General features: G+C 39.5%; 3 protein-coding genes across 3 annotated transcripts; all 3 read right to left on the bottom strand.

The window, feature by feature from the left end:
- Positions 1-2,438: 2,438 nt before the first annotated feature.
- On the bottom strand, positions 2,439-2,861 carry LOC122645323 (putative disease resistance protein At1g58400). Its single transcript, XM_043838637.1, has one exon. The coding sequence runs from the start codon at positions 2,859-2,861 to the stop codon at positions 2,439-2,441; it is 423 nt and encodes a 140-aa protein (XP_043694572.1).
- A 34-nt stretch (positions 2,862-2,895) lies between these two features.
- Positions 2,896-3,354, bottom strand: LOC122645322 (toMV resistance protein Tm-2(2)-like). Its single transcript, XM_043838636.1, has one exon. It carries the CDS (start codon positions 3,352-3,354, stop codon positions 2,896-2,898), a length of 459 nt encoding a protein of 152 aa, XP_043694571.1.
- Positions 3,355-9,626: 6,272 nt separating this feature from the next.
- LOC122645321 (probable disease resistance protein RF45) lies at positions 9,627-17,119 on the bottom strand. Its single transcript, XM_043838635.1, has 6 exons — positions 16,998-17,119; positions 15,366-15,416; positions 11,629-12,196; positions 10,673-11,457; positions 10,173-10,467; positions 9,627-10,022 (listed from the first exon to the last, which is right to left on the bottom strand). The coding sequence occupies exons 1-6, from the start codon at positions 17,117-17,119 to the stop codon at positions 9,627-9,629; spliced, it is 2,217 nt and encodes a 738-aa protein (XP_043694570.1).
- Positions 17,120-18,447: the final 1,328 nt, after the last annotated feature.

Here is an 18,447-nt window from a genome sequence, read left to right as displayed (position 1 = left end):
CAGACAATGGATGCAGGGTTATTGTAAGTTGTAACTACTAGGAGTGAAAAAGTTGCATCCATGATGAACCCAATCCACACTCTTAATCTCCGAGTTTTATCAGAGGAAGACTATTGGTTATTGTTCAAGAAAAGGGTTTGTATTGATGAACATGATATACATCCAGGATTAGATACAAAAAACCGAAAGGCAAGTGGATAACTAAATACAACATTTTTGGGGGCTAAAGGATCACACTTTATATTACGGTAATCAATAAGAAATACCACAAGCCATTGTTTGGACTCTTTTAAGACTTTAATTACAACATCATAATATTTGATAGATTCAAGTAAACCACACAAATAAGACAGACATTCATGTAATCAAAATCCCACAACATTTGGCAATACCATTAGCTAATAATATATTAGAAGACTGAAAAATATGTAGGATACTGACCATCTCTAGACATTCCCATGGCCAATATAGATTCATCTTCATGGTGTCCTTTAACTCCTGTTAAAACCAATTTCCTAATATTAGTCAAACTTTCAAGGCTACCCTCTCCTATCCAACTCCATGTATGAAACCACAATACCTGTAGATTCCTTAGTTGGTCGATGCTTCTAGGAGGAGAAGTTAGGAAAAATGGAAGACCAAGAGCACTAGTCGAACTCTGGACGATGAAATCTTCAGGTACGAACAAATTGGCCTTCCTATTAAAGCATAGAAGATGCCTTAACTGGTACAATTTAAAGATTTCAACTGGGAGAGTTAAAATCTTTGTTTTGTACAGATTCAAAGTTCGAAGATTACTCAAATTTCCAACCCAAACTGAGAGAGTTTTCAATTCTGTACGACATACACTCAAGTATCTGAGTAAAAGGAGATCCCCTATCTCCTTTGGTAAACATTTCAGACCTGGGGCACCCTCTAGATCCAAAATGCGAAATCGACGAGAAAGCTTGAACAACATACCAGTGAAGGAGAGTAACGACCGGGGAAAATTCGAACCCAAGAAAAGTAGGTCCGATGAAGCAGCCATGTTCTCAGTTTGATAACCGTGGAGGGCTATACAGGGAGAACAGTCCAAGGGTACTTCTGAAGTGAGGATATTAAAAATCTTACCTTCCTTGGCAACTGATACTAGCTGCCACATCCAAGAGGAGAGGATGAACACCATAATATGGTAACCCATTGGATTTCCAATCGGCAACTAGGATCAGGTTCTTCGTCAACAACTCGTCAAAGCATGTTTCCGCCACCTTTTCCATGCTCAATAGCTCATCAGGTTTCAGAATTCCCTCCTCACTAACCTAGAGCCTAATCAGTCTTTCCCTATCCATAAACACCTTTTATGGGAAACGCCTAAAGTAAAGAAAACAATCCTTCGACTCAAAAGTTAAATCAGTATAGCTTAGTGATACTAACTATCTACACTTTCTCAGGCTCTTATGTTTCCAGCTCAGACTATCCAACAGGTTACTCCATCCATGACAAGTTGTCTCTTCTTTCGATAAAAAATATCCCAAGTCCGCAATAGCTTGGGTCAACCCACCACACTTGGATACGATTTTCTTAGTCAGAACCTTCATCTGCCCCTTGTTGAGACTTACTTTCATACCGTCTGAGGATTGGCAGACCACCTTTAAGAAAATATCCAAACTCTTTACTTCGTCCAAAAGTTTTACCTTATGTGGAGGAGCAATTCGCTGAAGTTTCTTCGGAACATCATCATTGCGAGTGGTCACCAACACTTTGCATTCCTGATTTTGTTTAACCGGTAAGTACAGTTGCAGTTTCACCCAGTCTTCATCCCTCCACATATCATCGAACACAATAAGATAGTTCTTCTCTTTCAGAGCATCCTTTACATCAGAAAGTTTTTCCATTCAACGATCAGGCTTCAATATCAATCTGTCTCTCTTATCTTGTTCTCAGGCGCTTGTGTTTCCAGCTCAGACTATCCAACAGGTTTCTCCATCCATGACAGGTTGTCTCTTCTTTCGATAAAAAATATCCCAAGTCCGCAATAGCTTGGGTCAACCCACCACACTTGGATACAATTTTCTTCGTCAGAACCTTCATCTGCCCCTTGTTGAGACTTGCTTTCATACCATCTGAGGATTGTTAGACCACCTTTAAGAAAATATCCAAACTCTTTACTTAGTCCAAAAGTTTTACCTTATTTGGAGGAGCAATTCGCTGAAGTTTCATCGGAACATCATCATTGCGAGTGGTCACCAACACTTTGCATTCCTGATTTTGTTTAACCAGTAAGTACAGTTGCAGTTTCGCCCAGTCTTCGTCCCTCCACATATCATCGAACATAATGAGATAGTTCTTCTCTTCTAGAGCATCCTTTATATCAGAAAGCTTTTCCATCCAACGATCAGGCTTCAATATCAATCTGTCTCTCTCATCTTGTTCTCAGGCTCTTGTGTTTCCAGCTCAGACTAGCCAACAGGGTTACTCCATCCATGACAAGTTGTCTCTTCTTTTGATAAAAAATATCCCAAGTCCGCAATAGCTTGGGTCAACCCACCACACTTGGATACGATTTTCTTCGTCAGAACCTTCATTTGCCCCTTGTTAAGACTTGCTTCCATACCGTCTGAGGATTGGCAGACCACCTTTAAGAAAAGATCCAAACTCTTTACTTCATCCAAAAGTTTTACCTTATGTGGAGGAGCAATTCGCTGAAGTTTCTTCGAAACATCATCATTGCGAGTGGTCACCAACACTTTGCATTCCTGATTTTGTTTAACCGGTAAGTACAGTTGCAGTTTTGCCCAGTCTTCGTCCCTCCACATATCATCGAACACAATGAGATAGTTCTTCTCTTCCAAAGCATCGTTTATATCAGAAAACTTTTCCATCCAATGATCAGGCTTCAATATCAATCTATCTCTCTCATCTTGTTCTCAGGCTCTTATGTTTCCAGCTAAGACTATCCAACAGGTTACTCCATCCATGACAAGTTGTCTCTTCTTTCGATAAAAGATATCCCAAGTCCGCAATAGCTTGGGTCAACCCACCACACTTGGATACGATTTTCTTCGTCAGAACCTTCATCTGCCCCTTGTTGAGACTTGCTTCCATACAGTCTGAGGATTGGCAGACCACCTTTAAGAAAAGATCCAAACTCTTTACTTCGTCCAAAAGTTTTACCTTATGTGGAGGAACAATTCGCTGAAGTTTCTTCGGAACATCATCATTGTGAGTGGTCACAAACACTTTGCATTCCTGATTTTGTTTAACCAGTAAGTACAGTTGCAGTTTTGCCCAGTCTTCGTCCCTCCACATATCATCGAACACAATGAGATAGTTCTTCTCTTCCAGAGCATCCTTTATATCAGAAAACTTTTCCATCCAACGATCAGACTTCAATATCAATCTGTCTCTCTCATCTTGTTCTCAAGCTCTTGTGTTTCCAACTCAGACTATCCAACAGGTTATTCCATCCATGACAAGTTGTCTCTTCTTTCGATAAAAAATATCCCAAGTCCGCAATAGCTTGGGTCAACCCACCACACTTGGATACAATTTTCTTCATCAGAACCTTCATCTGCCCCTTGCTAAGACTTGCTTCCATACCGTCTGAGGATTGGCAGACCACCTTTAAGAAAAGATCCAAACTCTTTACTTTGTCCAAAAGTTTTACCTTATGTGGAGGAGCAATTTGCTGAAGTTTCATCGGAACATCATCATTGCGAGTGGTCACCAACACTTTGCATTCTTGATTTTGTTTAACCGGTAAGTACAGTTGTAGTTTTGCCCAGTCTTCGTCCCTCCACATATCATCGAACACAATGAGTTAGTTCTTCTCTTCTAGAGCATCCTTTATATCATAAAGTTTTTCCATACAACGATCAGGCTTCAATATCAATTTGTCTCTCTCATCTTGTTTTTGCTTCAATTCCAATCGCTCTCTCTCTCATCTTTCCTTGGTATCAATTGCATCAGGATACAGTACAAAACTTCTCCCAATGCAAATTCTCGTGACAGATACACCCATGCTTTCAATTGGAAGTGACCTATAACGTCAGCTTTATTGTAAATATTCCAGGCAAGAACGCTTTTGCCAGTTCCCCCCCATTCCGGTGATTGAGACACCGGTGAAACTTCCTCTGTGACCTCCTCTCATGAGTAACTCCGCGAGCTTACCAGCTTGGTTTTCAATTCCTATCAGATCATCACAAAACGAGGGAAAATTTTTCTCAACCCAAGCTTCGTGTTCTTGAGTGGTCGATGCTTTACATTCCTCTGAAGTTCCAATCTTATACTTCATCTTTCTTTCCCAATGATCCTTCATCTTTCCATTGATTTGATTAATTTTCCCACCTAGCTGGTGAGTCTTACGGTATTTTTGTATCAGCTTAATGGCCTTCGTAACAGCATCATTCCGTTCTCTCCGAGCTTCATTGTATAAGAAGATATTGATTGTGGTTTTTACCTCCGAGGCCAACCGCCTCAGTTGTTCCTTCCATTCTTTCCTCTCAGAGCTTTTGTTGCTTACTTCATCGGATTTCTTCAGATACCCAATCATCAGCTTGAGTTCTTCACAGGGCGACTCCACTTGTGGCCTCACTTGAGAAAGTGATTCAGTTTCGTCATGTACGAGAGAGTAAAGTTTCTCAAAAATTGACAACACATTCGCCATTTTTTATCAGCTTCGTTCCCTGTAAAAGGGAGAGATACGAGGAGAGGGACGTAAGAGAGAGAGAAAAGAACAGTTTCAGAATGATAGACTGATTGTTATTGCACTGTCTTATTGAGTGAACCGGTAATGAATATTTATACAAGAGAAAGGAAACCCTAGAGGGAATCCTTAGCACCTATTCTTACCATATAAGCACTGCTCCAACCTTACATAAAATGACAATATAATGGAAGGAGTAGAGAAGGAAACCGAATATCTGTTGCCTAGTTGACAATGAGATATTCGGCTGATAGAGAAAGAGAAGGAGAGTGGAGAATGGAAAAAATTATCGTCTCCATTTATCTGCCCCTACAATTCCTCCAATTCCTATAATAGGGGGGGAGTGGATCCCACCCGGGCAGTATGTTCGGACAGGGGATAGGGTGGTCATTTCCGACCACTATGAGATGAATTGGAGGAATTGGAGGGACTGATGATTTTAGAAGTTATTAATTCTTTTACTGGTATCTATTTGGGTTTTCACTTTCCTAATTCAAGTAGGTTTTCATATCTTTGAATCTGACTTTGTGATTTCTTTCAAATTTTGATGGTTTGTTCTCCTTGATTAATAGACCAATTGACCAAGGTTATCTGCCATTCTGCCCATCTGAACTATCTTTATTTTGCTTTTGAATTTCATTAAAGTTCTGATTTGGTTGCTAATCCCCCTGATTCTCGATTTACATGAGGTTTTCTAACCCTAATCCTTAGGTGATCTAGAAATTCCATCACAAATGCATAGCAAGAAAATGGTGCTTACGACACAACATGCATTTGCAGTCCTAATGTAGATGGCATATGATTATGATCATGTGAAAATCACTTCATCCTTTTACTGTAACCGGTGTTGATCAGTTGTCACATCCATCTCATCTGTTATTTCTTTTTCATCTTTAATTAACTTTTTAGCTCCATCAATGCAGGATCTGGATGCTTCCTCTGTAAATACTAATGCAGAGAAGTATGCAAGACACAGAACCACACCTAGATTACACATGAAAAATCTGGAAACATTTCATCTCCTTTCTGCAGAATGGATCTTAAACATATTTACTTCTATGCCAAAAATCTGGAATCTGACTTTCTGATTTCATCTCCCAACAACCATCTTTGGTTCTAAAAGGAGACACTGGTATTGTTAAGAAAGGCAATGAAAAGTAGAGGACCTGGACTTAATAATATAAGAAGTTACTTATGAACCAAATTCCCTGAGACCTTTGTGCTTTAGTGCGTTGATTTGATACCTAGAATGGTAACTTGGGATTGTCTGATGTCATCCAACACTTGGAGAGGGAGGGGGCCATGAGAAATATGTAAAAGGATAGGTTATTTCTTTAAAGCCTTTTCAACTTTCGATGCAATATTTAGATATCCGGAAGGATTACTTGGTTCTTGTTGTGCCATCTGATACTTCCTTAAGATACATGTGGTAATGAATCTTCAAGTAATAAGTTAAACCTCTCAATTTTCACAGTTTAACATGCTTATCTATATTTGTTATAGCAAACACCAACCAAGAACACGGAAAGAAACAAGAACAGAGCAAGAGGACACAGAGAGATAACGTGGTTGACACACCAGTATGGTGTGCTACATCCACGGGCGAAGGCGAAAATGATTCACTATGCAAATCGGAGAAACGATTACAATGGAGATCTCAAGAACACCCAAAACAACGCTGCTGCTCTCTCCCAGAAACCCTAGAACGAAAAACCCCAAATCTTACTCTTCTTTACAATAAAGCGAGTAAGGAACATAAATACTCCTCCATTCGGATCGCAACCAAAAATGTCGGAGCAGGTCATTATTCGAAACGGGTCCAAGAATTCGAGACATACATAACAATATTCTTTAACTTTGAAAGCCTAATTTCTACTCTCTTTTTTTTTGGCTTGAGTTTTGAATTTTCTTAGTATTATATCTGCTATTTGAGCAATCCACTTTCATCACTTGTTTGGAAACAATTAATTTAGCTTTAGCCGACAGACCCTCAAATCGTTTTAAAAACAATTAGTCTATCCTTCTTCAATATACAAAAAGAAGTAAAAGATTGCATCATCAGGCAAATGTCATGTAGTAAGGAGAAACACTCCCACAGCCACCCTTCACATGAACCTTCATTAATCACGCCACAACTTCTTGACAGTCCAACCACACTTCTATGTTTGTCCATCCATGTTCCTTCCCTCCCTGCAAACCCTGATACAGTCCCGTATCTCCAATGATTTTACAGTTCTTGTATCTAATTCAGTAAATGATTGTATGATATGCCCATTTAGTAGGACAAGTGTGTTCTCCACAAAGATTGCAGCTAAATGCTCGCTTAAGTTTCAACATAGTATGGATATGAATATTGCTTCTAAAAAGTTGTGGAATTTTGCGTGGCATTTGAAAATCCGTCCTAAATTTTGTCCCTTCTTATTGTTATGGAAACTCATGGTAGGTGCGTTAAGTACTAAAAGCAAGTTATCATCTGTTGCTTCCATAATAAGGAATTTGAACCTGAATGGCTTATATTTCTAGGGAAAAAGAACTATGTCCGAGAGCATGGCGTATGCCAACGCTCCCAATGTTTCTTTCTATCCATCCCCAAACAAAAGTTAGAGATGTCTTTTTACATGGGGAGGAGAGAGAGACACATAGGAGCATTGGCATAAGTTGAGGCAAAAAGAAAAAAAAATAAAAAAATAGCACCTCTGTTTGTAGTTGTTGGGCCAAAGAAAGGGAGGAGAAGCAATCTGTAGCAGCGAGGGCATCACCGAACTTTCATAGAGCACAACTTCTTCGATGTAGATGTCATGAATGAGTTGAGATAGCACTGGCTCATTGCTTCTTGGGTCAAATAAACATGAAGCAAACAATTAACGAGCGAGGGTGCTGAGGAGTTGGAGAATGGGATGCCAATCTACATTTTCACCTGCTCTGAAATGTACGCCCCATATAACTGTAGCTTATTCAAAACACCCATTGATGTGGCATGCAAATTTCTCTGGTACTAGCAGCATGGGAACCCTCTCCCTAATCTTAAACCAGAATACTTAAGAATAATATAAGAACCAAAGAATTTTTTCTTTCATGCATTATTCCATATAGCTTCTAATAAAGAAGCTTTTATAGTGGATAATTGAATGAATAATATATCACCATAGCTATATGGTCATCAAAAGCTCTTTTGTGGCACAATTGCATAAATGGTTGGGATCTTGCCCCTACAGAACTCTTCACAATTCTGTCCTGCTGAGTCTGAGCCAGAGTTGGCCCAAAGTCCACCTGCAAAAATCAGGGCCTAGCCAGGCTTTTCAGTCTACAGGCTGGTCTAAGGTTCAATTTTCTGGCCCAAGCTCAGGTGGCACCAACCCTGGGCTGAGGCCTTGGTCAGCCCGACCTAAAGCAACCCTATAGGTATATAAGTATACATAAATATATATATATATATATATATATATATATATATATATATATATAGCCATTGATTATGTATCAAGTTAGATTTGCTTACACTGATTTAATTTCTAGTTGGGCATGGGTTCAGGCTTTAGGAGGCATCAAGTATTGGAAAGAAGGCTACAGAGTGGTTCATTCATGAGTACTAATTCTGGCTCCACTATAGATGTCTCTAGCCCTAACTCTGGTTCCACTATTGATGTCTCTAGTCTTCATTGGTAGGATGGAAGATGCAAATGATATTATAAAGATGTTGACTTCGGATGAATTCGATCTATAGTTCCCATCATCACCATTGTTCGCGATAAAGGGTTTGGAAAGACAACTCTAGCTCAGCTTGTTTATAATGATCTAAATGTAGAAAAGCATTTTGACATTAAGAGCTTGGGTCTCTGTTTCAAATGCTTTTGATGTAATAAGTTTAACCAATGTGTTTCTAGAGTCTGTAACTCTGAATCATAGTGAGCTCGATCAAGTTCATAAAACTACTTCTGTATGAGCTTCACAGCATACTGCTTGGAATACCTTGGGAGCTTCATTCCTAGTTGCAGACAGAGGAAGCAAGATTATTGTAACCAAAAGGACTGAAAGTGTTGCATCCATGATGAACTCAATCCACACTCTTAATCTCCGAGTTATATCGGAGGAAGAGTGTTGGTTTTTGTTCAAGAAAAGGGTTTGTACTGATGGACATAATATACATCCAGGATCAGAAGAAATCGGTAGGCAAATTGTACAAAAATGCAAAGGATTTTATGGGGCAATAGATGCTATTGCAGATCAACTACAAAATAAAGTAGATAAGCATAAATGGGAAATGATCTTTTGGAAGATGATTGGTGGGTTCCTGAAGAAAACAATAATATGTAAGGTTGAGCTTTAGTGTTCCATAGTACTCATAGCTACCCTACTGATCAAAGTTTAAAACAAATTATGTGTACAATATGAGTCCAAAAATAAAAAATAAAAAATTCCACTTCCCTCTCCATGAAGATTGTCTTGCAATAGACACTACCCACAAGAAATTTAATAAATTGAGGATTAATAGATACACAGATAAAAAGCAAGTGCATATAGCATTTTTGGGGGCTAAAGGATCACACTTTATATTACTGGAATCAACAAGAAATACTACTAGCAATATTGTCCGGACTCAGAGACTTTATACATAGACTCAGAACCACAAAATCATAAACATTTGTTTTTCTCAAGTACATCACAATAAGACAGACATCCAAGAAATCGAAAGTCCACGGCCAATATAGATTCATCTTCATGTTGAAGTAGATCAGCCACTTCTCTTTCATCTTATCTCTTCAAAGCAATACTTCACTACATCTGGATATCAAAGCAATACATAGCATCATAAAGACTTGCTATTTTTTTATTTTTTTTTTTTGTGGTAAGAATCGTAAAGACTTGTTCAAATTGGGAAGAGAGAGAGAGAACTCACCATCTCTGGATGTGCTGATGCTGGCTGGATCCACAAGATTCTCATTTACTTGTCCGGTTCCCTTGTATTGATGGAAGGTATATGTTTGATCTTCTCCCAATCTTCTCCATCTTTTTTAATCCTCCCAAGGAACTTCTTTGGCATAGTCAAGGAAAGTTGCTGTAGTTTTCTGATGTGCCTCAGCCCATCGGGAATGCATTCTAACTCCCAAAGGCGATCAATTTTCAATATCTTCAGATTAGGCGTTGCTCCTTCCTCCACTATCCAAATACTCAAGAAATCAATATAAATGAGAATCAAACACTCGAGTTTAGGGAACCCTCCTACAGAGCATTTCATCACTTTTCCGTCATATGGGTGCCAATCTAACCTTAATTCCTTTAATTTGGGCAGCATCTCGAGTGTCTCCATCATATCTTTCCTTAGATGAACACAAGCCAATCACAACCTCGTGAGATTCGGTGGGAAGTTGTCGAGATCAGGTAGCTTCTCTATGGATCCAATAATGGTGATATCATAAAGAGATGCATGGCCTGAAAATGAAGGGAGAAGTAATCTTCCGCCACCTCTCTGTTCTTCCAAGTATAGGACCTCAAGGTTCTTCAATTTGAAGAGGGCACGGAACAATGCATCTATGAAATCCCACATGCGTCCTTTAATTCCTGTTAAACCCAATTCCCTAAGATTGGTCAATGTTTCGAGGCCACCCTCTATCCAACTGCTTGTATGAAACCAGAGTGTCTGTAGATGCCTTAGTTGGTCAATGCGTCTAGGAATTGAAGAAGGTCGTTGGAAAACCCCAAGAGCACTAGTGGCTTTCTGATCAACAATGAATTCTTCAGGTATCCAGCCATCGTTACCATTATATAGATCAAACCTTATCTTTCTTTTAAAGCATAGAAGATGCCTTAACTTGTGCAATTTAAATATTTCAATGGGGACAGTTACAATCCTAGTTTTGAACAGATTGAGAGTTTGTAGGTTATGCAAGTTGCCAACCCAAGGTGGAAGAGTTTCCAAGTCGGTTCGACATAAACTTAAGTATCTGAGGAAAATGAGATTTCCTATCTCCTTTGGTAAACTTTTAATACCTGGGACACGCTCCAAATCTAACACTTTTAAGTAGTTTGAATTTCGAGATTCCTCGAAGGAACATTTCAGTGAAGCAGAGCAGCGAGCGTTGAAGTTTTGAAAACAAGGAAGCCGCCGACGCAGCAGCCATTTTATCTTGATTATCACTACAATAATTATTGCCATGGAAGCCTGCACGACGAGAACAATCCCAGGGCGGCGGCAGCGGCACTCGTGAAGTGGAGATGTTAAAAAAATTAGCTTTCGTAGCTTCTGAAATTGCCAATTTCAAGAGGAGATTATGAACAACAAAAGATTCAGGTACCCCATTGGATTTCCACTTGACAACATGGACCAGGTTCCTCACCATCAGCTCCTCAAGGAGCTCTTCCGCCACACCTTCCATTGTTAAATTCTCTCTTGATTCCAGAATTCCCTCCGTAATCCATAACCTTATCAATCTGTCCCTCTTGATCAACGTATCTTTTGGGAAAAGCCCAAAATAAAGAAAGCAAGACTTCAACTGACGAGGTAATTCAGTGTAGCTCCTCGATGACACCTCTGTACATCTCCAGTCGTCCTTTAGATGCCAATTCACAACTTCCAACACATTATTCCATTGATAATAAGTTGGTTCTTTTATATATAAAAGGCTTCCCAAAGACTCAATAGCTAACGGTAATCCAGAACATACGGCAACCATTTCCTTTGCGAGAGCTTCCATCGCATTCTTCTTCTCGTTGTTGTTGTTGTTGTTGTTGTTGTTGAGACTTGCTTCTATCAACGGGGATTGGTAGACCACCTTCTATAAAAGCTCCAAACTCTTCTCTTCATCCAACAATTGTATCTTGTGTGGAGGAGCAATTAGGTCGGTGTGGGAGACTACATTATCCTAACGAGATGTCACCAACACTCTGCTTTTGAGATGAAACGGAAAGTAGGGTTTCAGTTCATCCCAATCTTGTGTCCTCCATACATCATCTAAAACGATGAGATAATTCTTTTCTTTGAAACGATTAGAAAGCCTTTCCCCCAAATTTACAGCCTTCATTGATATCAATTCATATTTCTCTTTTTGGGTGAGTGGCTCAACTTGTTGAATGATTGTGTATAAAATATATTCCACTCTACACCCTTTAAACAGAGAAACCCAGGCTTGACGGGCAAAATACCTTAGCATATCATCTCTGTTGTAGACTTTCCGAGCAAGGGTGGTTTTTCCCGATCCGCCCATACCTGTAATTGAGACAACGCCGCCACTGCCAAACCTACCACTTCCACCGTCCTCCTCTGTAATCAGTAACTTCGCGAGCTCATTAGCTTGGCTTTGAAAGCCTACGACCTCACCGGCCAACAACATTTCCTGAATAGATATTTGACCCTCCTCTGAAGGAGGAATCTCATACTTCACTCTGAAACCTGAAAGATTCTTGATCCTTCTTTTGATATCATTGATTTCCTTACGTAGTTTGTGAGTCATAATAAGAGGTTTCCGGAAATTGTTGATCTTCTTAGAATAAAAAGTTGTCGATGGCGTCTTCAGCCTGTAAGGCCAAGAGTCTGATGAATTTTATCTCCCACTGTTCCTTCCGAACGCTTTTGTCGTGTATTTCATCTGCATCCTTCAGATAGGCAGCCATCAGCTTGAGTTCTATGTGGAGTGACACCAGTTCCGGCTTCACTTGAGAGAGAGATTTAGTTACATCTAATAGCTTGGATCCTAATTTCTCTACAATAGCGTCTACACTCTCCTCCATTTTTTTCTCTCTTTCGATCTGTCTGCTTCTCCCTAGAGTTTTATCGCTATTCCAAAGCTCAGAAAACCATCTCCTCCAGTTCCCCACTCCACGTTTTTTAAGAGCTAATTGGTGGAGCCTGAAGGTGCTCTGTATACCATATTGAATAGAGAGATTGTGCCTTGTGAATTAGGATTTACTCACACGTTAAGGTAAGCTATACAAATAGAAACTCAAATAGTTATGGGAGGTAGGATTCTACAAGGAAACCACGGACAGATTAGGTACCGAAATCTAGTTTTCATAAATGGAATGGGAGACTGGATATTCGGTAGTTGATTGTTCGGTTGTCTTCGAGCTACATTGTATAAAAAGACATCGATGGCGATATTCGGTGGTTGATTGTTCGGTTCCGAGGCCAACTGTCTTTCAGAGTGACTCCATTTGTGGTTTCACTTTAGAAAGCGATTTAGCTTCATCATTTACCAAGGAATAAATTTGCTCAAAAAGAGAAATCAGATTCTCCACCATTTTTTTTCTCTGATTCGATCTCTTTGATTGGAGAAACATCAAAATTCAAAAGCCACAAAGTAGATGGGAGGGACGAAACGTAAGAGACGGATTTGGCCCCAAAGGATTTTGTCCAGCACCGTGAAAAGACTGCCCCACCCTTGCTCGGGCAGGGATGAGATGGTCTTTTCACGTCTCAGCGTGTCTAGTGCATGTGCAGCCCGGGCAGGGTGCTGGACAGGAGCCGAGTCTGGATTTACCTCTCCTGCAGCCGTGGCGGGAGCTGGAGGATCCAGCACCCCTTCAGATTATTACATGTGGTACTAATAATATACAACGGTCTAGAAAGACATGGAGATTTTTAAGCCAAAAACCCAATGACAGCCTTCCCTTCCACCCGATCCGATTTTATTTCTCATTTTTCTTCCCCTATCGACTGTTCTCCTGCCCATGGAAATCAAACAAAAACCCTAGAAAGAAAGAAACACAACTTAGCAAATCTCCATCTTTTCAAACCAAACGGTTAACTGCAAAAGCAAATCTTCAGCAAGTCTCCATCTATTCAAACAAAACGACGAGTTGCAATTGCATACATATTCACATCAACTTGGCTAATGCAGGCAGGGATTTTGTGTATCTCTTAATGAAATGGCTTAGAAGAGATGATGGAGAAAGGAATGAAAGCGAATTTTTTTCCTGTCCTGTTCCCTGTCCAGTACAGTGGTTCAGTTCCACTCATAGGGAGGCAAAAATGACGTTTAATTTTAACCTCCCTCGGGCAATGTGTTCTGGCAAGGGGTTAGATTGTCATTTCTGGCCCCTATGAGTGGAATTGGGCCATTGTACTGGGCAGAGAACAGGAGACGATAATGATCCGAATGAAAGCTCCACAACTAGATTACAATAAGTTTGTGGCTGACTTTTGCTAGAGCTAAAAAAATGAAGTTCTCTGGAAAATTTGAGGCTTCCATTCAATGTGTTCGCTAGGTGGGCTGAGATGACCTGCAGACTCTTCAAGTTCTTTGGCAGAGTCCAGAGTATTATCTCTCAGAATTGCTAGGAAACGATGTTGTCTGTGTTTACATCAGTATTATTTTTTTTTGGGTAAAGGGAAATTGTAAATTGACCCACTGAAAACGAAACAGTTGGTTATAAAAAAACTAGAAAGAAAATATCACCAACATTACACAATCATCAGGGGAGGGAATTTCATTGATATTTGCTTTATAGAATTACCCACAAGTGATTACCTAAAGTCACAAACTAGATGAGTGAGTTGGAGGCCGTATCCCTAAAAGGGAGCTCCTCTGCTTCATTCTCATCTCATGGTTTTAGATGTTTTAGGTCAAAGTAAGGAAGAAGAAGAAGAGAGTTCTAAAATTATGATCTTTGATTTCAATGACCAAGTGTTTCAAACCCTAAACGATTTGGGGAAGACGAGGGCAATTTGGTTACTTTATTCTTTAATTTTGGTGGGTTTTTATCATAAGGGTATTTTGGTTATTAGATTTCCTGAAACTAACGTCTAACATCCCAGACTAACGGACTGGTCTATAATGTTACAAAGTTTGGAAAGTAAAGGTCATTTAAAATTAGTCAAAGTTTAGGGGTACATTTGTATGTATGAGCAATTTGAGGGAGGCATTTGAAAAAAATCCAATAAATAAATAAGGGAGAAAGAGATAAAGCAGTCTTTGACAATACAGATTGATTAGTTAATATTTTTTTTATTTTTAATTTTTTGATGAAAAAGCAGTCGAATGATTAGTTAATATTAATCCATTGGACTTGATAGCTAAAGATAGAAAAAATTATTCACGCTTTGCAATACTGTTAGTTAAAATAATCTTCTTTAGAAATTATACTTCTCAACGAAAAAAAAGAAGATAATTTACACATACCACCCTTGAGGTTTGACGAAGGTATAATGTTACCATCAATTTTGGATGATTCTGCATACCCCCTGAGGTTTACAAACTTTAACAAATACACCCATTCCACCAGTTCACGACTAATAGTGTCAAAATCAAGAGATAAAATAACAAAAATATCCTTTAAAAAATAAAAAAAACCTGCAACTCATCTTCCTCAAATCGTTTAGAGTTTGAAAGAAGAAAGAGGGAAAGATGAGTGCTTGGTGGAATTAGTGAATAGGTCATGAGTGCAAGGAGACTTCTCTGACCAAAGAAAGAGCTGGAGGGCTGTGCCCTTGACAATTGGGTTTCAAAACCCTTTCATTCGTTAAGGGTTTGAAATTGGGGAAAAATCCCAATTCCTCCCCTTTGCCAACCTGCAACCATGGAAGCTCAAACCCAGCTACAACTCCATCATCAAATTCAAACCATCACCACTCGCCGTCTCAATCTCCCTCGCATTACTAAACCTGCACCGTTTTCCTCTTCAGCTCGGTCTTACTCTTTCCAAAATCGAATTAAGTTAACAGGTTTGTCAGCGAGATTGAGATTACCTGAATCTGTCTCCGGTGGCATCATCCAAGCGAGCAATAGAATCAGGATTGCTAAAAGAAGAAGGAACTGAATAAGTAGTAGAGGAAGATAGGGAGATGAAAGCAGAGGAATTGATTGAGCTGGGATTTGATGATAAGGAAGGGACAAGAAGGGAATAGTTGCTGACAGAAACATCAACATAGGTCTATGCTTTCTAGAAAGGGAGCATATTTCCCTCTTAGCCGGTGCCCTCTACAATTAAGGGAAATGAAATTCATTCTTGTGAGATGATTCATAATAATGAATAAAATGGGAAAGAGGAGGAAGGTGAAGTGGTGAAGGCAAACAGAAAGGGGAGAGAGAACGGGTGGGATGAATAAATTCATGAGTCTCAATCTTCCGTTCTTCATGAATGAGATGTTACAAATACTCTCCCCCATTGAACTTCACTGTATCTGATGAAGCGACAATAGTAATGTTAGAGTTGCAGCAAACTCCGTTCACGGACTGAGAGGAACGTCTGCTTCAGCTTTCAATCAATTCGTACAAGAGTTTGATGAACTACACTGACAGATCTAGCAATCTGGCAGAAGCGTATTGTTCCGTCTGCTCTTTCTTTTTTTTGTAAACTATTGATAATCTATTTTGGTCAGTAACTGTAACCCTCAGAAACTGAGTCGAAAGTCCATTGAATCTGATCCTCTGAGTTTGAATTTTGGTGGGCTGTTCTTACCTAGGAACTAATTTTAACTAACCGGTTTGGGTTCCAATCGATCTCTTTACTGTGAGATCAAGCACAAAGTTTGGATCTGATTTCTGTTCTACTGTCATATCTGAGTTGCAGGGTTTTTCCTTTGATCTTCGACTGCTATTTGGAGTGATGCTTAGTTAGAATCAGCAAGTCCTTGAGTTGTTGGTCTCCTTGAAAGTTTCAGGTCAATGAGAGGCCCTACTAGTGGAGCTAAGGTCATTATTCTTCCCTGGTGATGGGGAAGATGAGTTGCAGTTTTTTTTTTTTTTTTTGAAAGGGTATTTCTGTCACTTTACTCCTTAATTTTAACACGGTTAATCATGAACTAACGGCATGGGTATATTTGTTAAATTTTGTAAACCTTAGGGGATACACAAAATTATCTAAAATTGGAGGGTAAAATTATACTTTCGTCAAACCTCAGGGATGGTATGTGTAAATTATCCAAAAAAAAAATAAGGAGAAATATAGACACCCCCTCAACTATGACCTGTTTTCATGTACAACCCCTCATCTTTAAAACCTTTCAAACACACCTCCTCATCTATTGAAAGTAAGTAAATTAGTCCATCAAATTAACTGCTGTTTAGTTTTAAATGATAATATTCACCCAACCATTCTTTTAGGATCAAATTACCCAAATTAAAAGTTTGAAGACAAAAATACCTTTTAGAGAGGTAAATACTAAATACAAATCATGTTTTTTTTCCCCTATTCTGCCATAGGGTTGGGCACATCTCTCCAGTACCTGTACCGCCCCCCCCCCCCCCCCTCCATTTCTACTATCTTCCTCACCCCCATCATTCCCCTGTACCGCCCCACCCCACCTCTATTAATTTATTTCACAACCCCCCATCACTTCCTTGTACCGCTCCCATATATCTCTCACCTCTTAATTTACTTCTTGTGTTCACTAACATTTTGCCAGAGCAGTCTTAGTGTGGTCACAATCAACTGAAGCTTTTCATGTGGGAATGCAGGGGAAGGAGTTGGCATTGCAGTCTCTTCATTCGTGAAGGACATAACCGTGTATGAAGTGGAATATTATTGCGGATATGCACACGCACGAAGACAAATAACCTTTAAAGATAATCAGACATTTAGTTCCAGCAAATTTGAGGTATCTACAATGGGCAGTGAATCTGGTATCAGCTAGCTACTGTCCTACGAGTGTGTTGGCCATGTCAAGTTGACATAGGTTTCACACTCTGTTCCTGGTTGCTGTTTCTCATCAATAATCACTCATTTTTTTGACAATTTGAGGAGTAGTAGGCTTTTCTGTATGTCCTTTTTGAAAGGACTTGTTGGAGTCCATAAACAGATTTAATTCTATGCTTGTAATGTATGAGTTGTTGATGCTTTGTTTTTTTGTTTTTTATGTGAAATTTAGGGGCACATAGGTACTTATTTGCATGTCTTCCATAGAAAAGACCATGGCTTCTATAATGAGGCTTTCTCTGCTCCAAATATGGTGCAGTAAGAGAGTTTCTTGAACAGATTATGTCCACCACTGCACTAACCTTACATCTCTTCTTCTGTTCACAAAAGTGTGAAAATATTTGTTGCACATGGAACTTTTGGAACTACTTCATTTTTTTGTTAAGGACCTTGATTGCCACTGGCACCCCATTTGGGAGCAAGCTGCGATCCAGGAAGCTCAGATGCAGCGGCGAGTAGCAGCGGTGAGTACCAGAGAGAGAGAGAGAGAGAGAGAGAGCTTACCTGAAGAGTAGCAGCGGTGAGTAGCAGCAGCGAGTAACAGCGGCAATCGGAGATGCAAGGACCCTAGGTGATCAAAGATGAAGTTGGGGAGGTCGAGGAAAGAGCAGCAGTGAGGAGGTTTCGTGAGAGATTTGAGAAATAGGGTAACGGGAAGGGTGGGAGGATTTAGGGTAGTTTGGTCTTTTTCATTTTTAATGTATTAAAATATAACGGGTATTTTTGTAACTTTACTTTTTCTCTTAGTTAGATAAAGGTGTCATAGATGAGGGGTGTATTTGAAAGGTTTTAAAGATGAGGCGGTGTACAAGAAAACAAGCCATAGTTGAGGTGGTGTCCCTATATTTTTTCCAAAAAAAAAAAAGATGTTATACTTCACTTGGTCTTTGTTTCTTTCAAACCAGCCTTTTATTGATCAATAAGGCTGCAAAGGTTAAAATGGAAAATTGACCCAATATATTGAGAATGGAGATTCTACTAAGGCTAGGTTTGGTAAATGCCTGAACAAAGAACGCCTGTTCTTGACTAGAAACGCTCTTTGGCATTTTTGGTCTGGAACGGCATTCTGAGACCAAAAATAACTGTTTGATAACGGTCTCCAGAACGCCGTTCAGAACGAAAATGGTGTTTGG

The sequence above is a fragment of the Telopea speciosissima genome, chromosome 11 (assembly GCF_018873765.1).
Source record: "Telopea speciosissima isolate NSW1024214 ecotype Mountain lineage chromosome 11, Tspe_v1, whole genome shotgun sequence".
Taxonomy (NCBI): domain Eukaryota; kingdom Viridiplantae; phylum Streptophyta; class Magnoliopsida; order Proteales; family Proteaceae; genus Telopea; species Telopea speciosissima.
This window is presented reverse-complemented; position numbering and strand designations above follow the sequence as displayed.

Coding starts and splice junctions, on each gene's coding strand:
- LOC122645323 (XM_043838637.1), bottom strand. CDS start 2,861: ATGGAAAAGTTTTCTGATATAAACGATGCTTTGGAAGAGAAGAACTAT.
- LOC122645322 (XM_043838636.1), bottom strand. CDS start 3,354: ATGGAAAAGTTTTCTGATATAAAGGATGCTCTGGAAGAGAAGAACTAT.
- LOC122645321 (XM_043838635.1), bottom strand. CDS start 17,119: ATGTCCTTCACGAATGAAGAGACTGCAATGCCAACTCCTTCCCCTGCA. Junction 15,417..16,997: donor AATGTTAGTGAACACAAGAA/GTAAATTAAGAG, acceptor TTCTTCTTTTAG/CAATCCTGATTCTATTGCTC. Junction 10,468..10,672: donor AGATTTGGAGCGTGTCCCAG/GTATTAAAAGTT, acceptor ATGCTTTAAAAG/AAAGATAAGGTTTGATCTAT.